Source organism: Kryptolebias marmoratus, linkage group LG19 (assembly GCF_001649575.2).
Source record: "Kryptolebias marmoratus isolate JLee-2015 linkage group LG19, ASM164957v2, whole genome shotgun sequence".
NCBI classification, from domain to species: Eukaryota; Metazoa; Chordata; class Actinopteri; order Cyprinodontiformes; family Rivulidae; genus Kryptolebias; species Kryptolebias marmoratus.
The window spans coordinates 17,913,166-17,921,972 of NC_051448.1; the positions used below are offsets into that span (position 1 = coordinate 17,913,166).

Here is an 8,807-nt window from a genome sequence, read left to right on the forward strand (position 1 = left end):
GTTCAAGTGGGGCCAAGAACAAAGTGGATTGCTGCCATCTTAACAGCTTCAATCTCAAATGTTGTAGCACTTCATACAAACACTTTTTCTTAAACCTTCGCACCGCTTTCGGTTTTGTATTGCACAATTGTTCACATGGAATTCTGTGGCTGTTTTTTAAGCAAAAGGTAACAGCAGCAGCTAGTAGTAGCACTTCTGGCACAATCTAAAGTAATTTCTGGAAGGAATTTTTTCCTTAAATGAGATTTAAGGAAAAAAGTTTTCAGCAGTTTATGAAAACGCCATTATTGAAACCTTTACTTTGCCTTCAGTTTTGCGTTATATGGTTATTTTAGCAGAAATATCCCAACATTTCTGCCGCAATGGTTTCCAGGCTGTTCCAGAAGTGCAACAGCTAACTGCTGCTGCCATTTCTGCTTGTAAAATAACTCCACATTGTATGTAAATAATCATAAATAATCATGCAATGCAAAACTGATGGCAGTAAGCTCTATGAAATGGCCTTTGCATGAACTGCTATAATTCTTTTTAGATTGAAGCTTTTTTAAGACATTTATCAACTTAAGCCCCGCTCAAACTCAATCCCAACGAACATAAACACTTTGTCTCAAATTTGAGGGTATTCAGAAAGTTATTTACAACAGGAAGGATCCTAATTGTTCAGAACTTTTCTGCAGAAACCCACTTCCAAATGGCTGGAATAATCCTTTAAGTATAAGTGCCCCTAATCATACAAGCAAAACTGACTGGGAGGAGTTATTATCGATGCCGCAACAGTAGGCAGACTGTTTGGAGAGGGGGATTAACTCCCCTGGCTCTCATCCATGGCAATGTTTGAGAACAAACTAATCAGTGGGAATATCTCCCTGAAAACTTTCCAAACAGCAGGTGCTTCTCTCCACTGTAATTTATCTAGATGTACTTATCCCACGAAATGGATTTCTAACCTCTATTTGATGATGAAGAGATAATTGGAGCCATTTTGACAGCAAAGTGTCACAGTGCACCCGCCAAGGTGCGCTGCGGCCTGATAAAGCTGCCCTTATTAATCGCTGAGATTATCAATTCAGCGTCTCGTTTTTATGTTAAAACCATGTGTGGGGTTTTAAAACAGCCCTGCTTTTAATTTTTTTTTTTTGTGCATAAAACATGTTCTCACTCCACATAAATACCATTATAAACTGCTTTTTTAAAATCCATTGCACATAAACATCTTAACCTTTTTTATAAAAGTCCCTTTAACAACGGCTAAAACACTGACAGGTTTGGAAAAAAAATCATTACTGCTGCATGCATGACTCCACACATGCTGTATCATCTCCTGTGATATGAATGCCCCGTCCCTGCCATTCCATACTTAATGTTTTATGTACTGTATAACAAGCAAATGTAACAAGCTTGCAGTGTACCAGTCTGTGAATTATACAAATGAGATTTTTAATTACGATTCCTGTATTGTGAAAGTTTTGTGCGTTTTCCTTCCATGATTAATGCATGAGCAGCTTGTTTTGACTGTGGTATTTAGGTTTGGCCAAATGAAATTCACATGACACAGCTCATAATTGTAAGGTGTCCAATCCTGTATGCACTTTTATTAGTCTATTTACTGCTAAGGTCCACTGTTTTCTTCAGATATTAAAAAGATAGTTCAGTTTTGTGATTTCTTTTTTTTTTTCAGTTTTTGTTGTATTGAGTACTTATGAGTAAACAGTATCTTACTTGCAGTGGATAGCAGTCAAACATATCTTAATTTGGAGAATCAAGGAGAAATTCTCATGAGGGAATCAAGCTAACAGCTAATCAGTTCTTGACCCATTTAAGAGTGAATCTCCAGCATTTAAACAACTCAAAACTATTCTAGTTATTCTAACAAACATTATAGGCGCTACTCGTTATTTTAACATCTAGTCCCTTTGGCATGAGACAATTGTTACCTTTGTCAATATTTTCTCAAGCCAAAAACATTTGTGTTACTTGGAATAGTACATACTAAAGTTGGTAATTGTATCCTGCTGCAGACCTGCTGTGTCTTACAGATTTCCCAGTCTAATCTCAAATTAACAGCAAGTTCCATTGGGACTCAGCAGTCAAAATGGTTGAGGTTTAAAGTCAGAAAAATCCACTGAAACGCCCTCCGAAGTCGGAATTCCAACTTGGACACACAGTGCAGGCATTTGGCATAGTTGCACAAATGTTGGTAGATCAAGGAAATGGCAGCAAAGCAAACAGTAAATTTGTGTGAAAGAACTCAGGTAATGTTTACTTTAACTGCTAGCAAAGTTTTAGATGGTAAAAATTTGCTTTTGTAAAAGCCCAGCTCTAATTTTTGGTTAGCTTGACCAATTAGCGGTTAGCTTGACTCCATCACTTCAGCTCCTCTTTTTTCAAACTGAACTCACTTTGACTGCTGTCGACTGGAGGTAAGTAACTGACTTCTCATAGCTGCTTAAAAAAGTACATTTTTTTAAAGATGAAGTATAATATATAGGTTCTACCTAATAAGATGCTTGTTTCATATTTTCATATAAATTAAATAGCTGATGGTCATTTGGTAAAAAAGACCAAAAGTATCCCTACTGCTACCGGTTATGTGTAAAAGCATGCTGCATTGTCACGGCATTTGGAAGACTACATAGAACATAATTTATTCGTGCAGTAAACATACATTTTTATTGAAGAGAGAATTTTTATCACAGCTTTTATTACAGTGAAAATGTAACCGTTAAAGGTGATGCGTGTCAGTTTTCTGCTTGCTGTGTCAGAAAATTCCTTAGTTAGCATCTTCACTCTTGGTCCCTCCCTCCTGCACCAGGCCGGCAGCTGACGATCTTCAACACCCAGGCCACCATCTCCATCGGCGGGAATGACCGGAAGCGACCCTACCAGGGTCAGCTCTCGGGCCTCTATTACAATGGGCTCAAGGTTCTCAACATGGCCGCCGAGGGCCACCCCAACATCAAGGTGAATGGCAGCGTGCGGCTGGTGGGGGACGTGCCCACGAGCCGGGGGGCGACGCGCACCACCACCTCGGTACCACCGGAGATGTCCACCACCTTCATCGAGACCACCACCACCCTGTCCACCACAACCACCCGAAAACAGCGCTCCCCACCCACCATTCAGGTACAGCGAGGAGAATGAATGATTACGTGATATCATTCAGCATTAAGGTATTGATTTTTAATGGGGATTTTTATTTTCAGTAAATTGGAAGAAAAACCAACATATAATGTTTTCAGTACTCAAGACCTTTCGAAGCTACAGATACTGTTTCTGTTGTTCCAGTTTAATGGTAACTTGAGTCAACATGTTATGTCAAAATTTAGTCTGGTATAATTTGAGAATATGTGATATTTTAGGGGAGACCGAACAAAAATAATCACTTTTTTCCACCAATAATTCTAAAACTTTGAATATAAATCTGTTGTTCAGTGTGGTGTTCAGTGGTATATTTACATATAGAATATTTGGATGCTTTCAACGTAGGAAAAAAGTGTCCTCCTTTCAGAAAGAAGCGATTTGTTTAACAGCCAGTGGTTCTGGGGTTGTTGGTTTTTTTTGCTAACCGGGTTTAAAGAAATGACAGAGAGAAAACAGAAGAACTGTCCTCGCTTCTTTACTATTTAATGTGGTTTTGGTCTTTTTTTGTTTGTTTGTTTTTTACACTGACCACAGTTGAATTGAAGTTGTGCTCCTTTTTTTTTTACTCTGCTTGATCAGCCAAGGTCAGGATACTGTATTTCTCATTCTGTGGAGGATTGAAGTGCTGCTGTTCACCGAGCTGTGCAAAGCCGGTTTTTCTTTCTTTCTCCCAACATTTCTTTTTTTTTTCCACATCTTTCTTTCTCCCCCCTATCTGTCACTCACCCAACCATTCTGGGCGAAGAGGGGCCTTTCTCCAATACGTTCCAAGTCCGAGCCAATGAATGTCACAACGGTGCCAAGAAAGTAATCACGCCCAGCTGTGCTTTGACACCCAGAGCACAAATTGAACCGTTCGTTGTCTATATTAAAGCAATAACTCTCCGTCATGGGTGAGACATGGTTGTGGGGGAGAGGTTTGGTTGTTGGATGACGGACCACTGTTGTCTTCTTCACCTCAACATCAGATTGCCTGGAGCACAACGGTAAAGGCCCTTCATGTCAGCACTGACACTGTAAATGTATAGAAAGCTACAGTGAGATGTGTTAGAAAATGATTCAATAGCGTGAAATCTTCGGGACAGAGTTGAGTGAAAGAATCCAAAACTTTTGGTTTGTAAAACAGAAGGAAAGAACTCTGCTTCCATTCCTGTTTATGTGCAATGATGATGACTCAGCTGAGATACATTTCAGTCTTTTGCCCTGGCAATATTTTGGAAAAATCATATGACCCCCCCCCCCCCCCAAGCTATTCAGAGGATGTCAATAAAGTTCCAGCTTCCATACAAAGCACTTTACTTTTCAAGGTGAAATGATGAACCAGTATCTCTTCAGTCAATAACCAGGATGGTGCTGTCAGATGCCAGATAATGCACTTTAGATAACTCAACAATAACAATGTAGTGTTGTGCCCTGGCTAACTTTTCATTTTATTTTTGTATTCCTTCTGAGAACACTCCTTGGTCGTTTCTCTTCCACAAGCCCCCCCTGACAGGCTTGGCTTTGATTCACGCTGCCGTGTCGCAGCATTTCATTTGCCAAGGCCTTTAATTTTACAGTTCCCTTGCTGGCTGTCAAATACTGTGGTGTGAGAAGTAAGGAGAGGACCTGTACCCGTTTGGCAGATTTCTCCACCCCTCTGGGTACTATAGGGGAGTTTGGGGAGTTGAGCTATCGTTAGTGATGTACTGCAGTGCTGAAAAAGGGGTATAGGTGCCTGACGTCGTACTGGACTCAAGTGGGTCCGCTTCGGTGGGCTAAAATGTGCATGCGTGTGTGTGCTGTGGCATCTTCACAAGACGTCTGTTTTAAATCCAGTGAACCGGCACTACCTGTGCACCTTCTGAGGTGAGAAGAGACATATCCCTTGACATTTTTTGGATCAACAGGATGAGAAGCAGGGGTGTGAAGTGGAGAGACTTATCTCACGCCTAATTAATGATGGCTTCGTGAAGAGGAACATGTACTGACATGACTAACATGTTTTGTTTTCTTTTACTCTTTTTGTTTTTGTCTTTACCTGGTCGGTTTGCACGTCAGCAAGGCTAATAGAGAACCGAACAGACACAAAGAATTTGTTTGTTCTGAGATTGGAAAAACCTCCAAATAAAAATTACATTGAGTTTAAAGGAATAGTTCAGCCATTTTGTAAAAGAGTTCAAAACAATTAATGTCTTACCTGTTGTAGGTCTTTGAATGACCTCAGTTTAGAGAAGTAGAGACTGTCGAGCTAACACCGAGTCCAAATGCAGCTGGTGTCTATCTCCAGCAGTCAATGTGCGAGAGGCGGGGGACACCCTGGACAGGTCGCAAGTCCATCACAGGGACACATAGAGACAAATGAGACAAACAGCCTACTAATTAATCTAACACGCATGTTTTTAATCTGTGGGAGGAAACCAGAGTACCCAAATTAAACCTACTTGAGCACAGGGAGAACATGTGAACTCCACCCAGAAAGGCCCCAGGTCAGGAATCAACCCTGCAACCGTCTTGCTAGGAGGCGACAGCTCTACCCACTTCACCACTGTGTCTAAATAAGCATGTAATGTGAAAGGAACTGTGGTGTAAAAGTTTCTAAAATAGTGATCATTTGAAACGCTATCAAATTTTGTAGATTGGAGTTGTCTTAAGATGGCAGCTATTCAGCAAACTAGCTGTTCACTTGTCAGTCTTGTCGAATGAAAATTGACTCCAAAATGTGGTCTTCCAAAAAAAACTTTGTGCAATTCAAAACATCTGAACTCTTGCTTTATTGTTTATTTACAGAAATATTGTTAAAATCAAATATAAAATCATATTTGCTTAAAGATTTTAATAAGTTGCTTATTGTAATGAAAACCCTTTTTTAGTCACATTGTTTTCAGTCTGTGTAATAATAGAATTTTCTTTTATGTCTACTAGTTCCTGTAACGTTGGCGAATTAAAGCTCCTAATGTGTGATTACTAAAACAGAAATTGGAAAAAAAGAGCCCTAAATAAGTCACAACATCAAAGAAAACTGTAGCAGATGCTGGTTGTGAAATGGCTACCAAAGGCCTTCAGCTCTACTGACTTAGTTGAATCAAAGCATGGTTTTTGTTATTGTTGTTGTTTTGTTGTTCTTTTTTTTTTTTACTCTGGCCAATTTGATGTGGATAGTCATTCTGGGAATATTCATTTATGCAAGACTCTCTATCATGGGAGATCAGCGCCTCTCGTTCGCAATTAACTCTCTGTGCTGGTTTGAGATGTTTGGGAACAATTACAAAAGGGGAGGCTGCAATCTTGAGGGCCGTGGGGGGAAACTGCCGAGGGAGAGACACTGAAAGTGATTTGCATGTTTGCCGTGTTACAGAAATTGCTCACGTCCATCATCTTCAACCAGCCCGTTGCCGAAAGAACGGGGGAAAATGAGAGGTAAATAGTTTGTAGTATAATTGGCCTTTTTCTTTCTGCTTGTACTTGGAAACACTTTCCCCGTTGACAGTCGTTTTCTGTTGAATCGGCATGGATTAGTCGTGGCTCCGTGTTGTTTCTGTATTTTCAATGAGTTTTAATGGGGGGAGAGTTGCTGATGAGTTTGGAAAAGTTGTGCAACATGCAGAAAATGTCAAAAAATAGATTAAACTTCGGCTGCTGCAAGATAAACTTTTACACTCTAAGCTAATATGACGCTCACTCTCTCTGCTCTTCTCATTCTCTGCTAGGTGAACTCATAGGAATATATGATAATCACTAATTTATTCTTTCTTCTAGAGGTGGGGGGGTGGGGGGTGACTCTGTGCAGCATGCTGCGCGCCTCCACACGCAAGATGATATCTGATGAGCGTACTCCTAACCGCATGGGTGTGAGCAGGCAGATGTGCCTCATTTGTCTACCTGCCATTAGTCTTCAGTTGTGCTCAGCTTCTCTCACAACCAGAGCCCCGGACCTGCCACTAATTGTGTAAAGGTCAAACCAAGCGGGCAGGTATTCTTTGAAATGCTTTCTTCTTCTGTTTCTCCTTTTTTTTTTTTTCTGGCTGCCCCACCAGGCACCTCTGCTCGCAGTAAGTTGTCGGAGATGAATGCTGGTGGTCCGCTGGTTGCTCGGTATGTCCAATTAGGAGACGGCAGAGTGATGGTGACCCTGCTGGGGTGTGTGGCTCATTAAAGGGGTACACAACACCACACAAAGGCATACACAGGCACAGTTTGTTCAAGGGCGTCTCAAAGGAATAGTTCAGATCTTTTGAAGTGCGGTTCTGTAAAAAGATTACAAACAATTAGTATCTTACCTGTTGCAGCTAACTCTTTGAACAAACTCAGTTTCAAGAAATTGAGTTTAATTCTGACCGAACTGACAAGCTGATGAATGAGTAGTCAGTCTTTCTGGAAGCAATATTATGATATTCTAGCTGGAAGTGAAACTGAATGCACCAGGAGTGCTACAGCTAGCTGCTGCTGCTGCTGCTGTTTGTTTGCAAAAATCCATAGAATTCTGTGCAAATAAATGTGTAATGTGAAAAGGACAGTGATGTAAAGGTCTGGACTAGTTTTTGCATGAACCACTGACATTTTTAGGATTTAAGTTGTTTTTAAGACAACTGCTAATTACTTTGGTCTTAACCTTGTTAGGACTAGTTATTAGTTTGTCAGTGCGGTCAGATTTCGGCCCTGTCTACACTACTGTAGAGTTTTTTAATAGGTGTTGAGAACATCCACATTAACAATATTTCAAAATACAGACAAAGGACATGTTGAGATTCTTCCAAAACATTGTTTCATATATAGCATTTAGAGTTTGTTTTAAACCTTTTCAGCACATGATCAAAGTTCAGTGGCAACAAGATCAGAATAAAGCAAGATTGATCCCCCCCAAAATCTGTAAAAACAGGTTTCTTGTTGTTTTAGTTTCTAAGTCACAAAGTATCACCGGACTTCTACAACATCACCTCTGAAACGCTCTGTACTTCGAGACCACATGGATTAAAAATAATTAACAAATACTAAGTTTTTAAAAATATTTGTTTGTAGATGGGAGGTGCAAACAAAGCAGAAAATCCCAATTTTAAAAAAATATCCAATGTAGTGTAGACTGGGTCTTTAACTTTCTCCAAACTGAGGTCAATCAAAGAGCTATCGCCAACAGGTAAGATATTACACATGATAACTTCTCTGCAGAACCCCACTCCAAAAGATCTGAGCTGTTGTTTTATTCTCTGACTCGCACAACTGCAACATGCAAGTTAATGTACCATAATTGTAGCAAATTAGAGCAAGCGCACACACTCGCCCTCATCGCAGTAACATCCACTTGCACGCCGTCAAAACACTGAAGCAAAGTGTCTCGTGTTTATCCATCAAAAAGTGCACCCCTAATATCAACATGACGCACTCGTTCCTGCCTCGATTGTCTGTTGTCAGAGTTTGTATTCCACACCACGCCTGTAATTCCCTTTATGAATTTTTCATGCTGCTCGGCGTGTAGCAGAATATGTACATAGAGCTGTTTCCATTAGAATTCTCTGTGTGAAAGTGTTTGTAGATGTTTGCAATTTCATGTCACTACATCATGTGTTTCTGTGTGTGTGTGTGTGTGTGTGTGAGAGCTCAGAGCAGTTTGTCTCTCTGTATGTGAGAACTGGCAGCTAGCTCTGGGGGAATTCTTTTTGGACTGTGGGGTTTTGTGTAATGGATGCCCC

General features: G+C 40.4%; 1 protein-coding gene across 12 annotated transcripts in view; it reads left to right on the forward strand.

Moving 5' to 3' along the window:
• The window catches only part of LOC108231818 (neurexin-3b), a 373,487-nt gene that overhangs the window by 335,634 nt on the left and 29,046 nt on the right, over positions 1-8,807 (forward strand). For all 12 annotated transcript variants that reach the window (XR_005234499.1, XR_005234500.1, XM_037981501.1 and 9 more), the window contains one exon: positions 2,813-3,123. Coding sequence is in view for 10 of the 12 variants with exons in the window: in XM_037981501.1 (XP_037837429.1) it covers positions 2,813-3,123 (311 nt within the window). In the remaining 2 variants the exon portion in view is untranslated. The remainder of the gene's footprint in view (positions 1-2,812; positions 3,124-8,807) is intronic.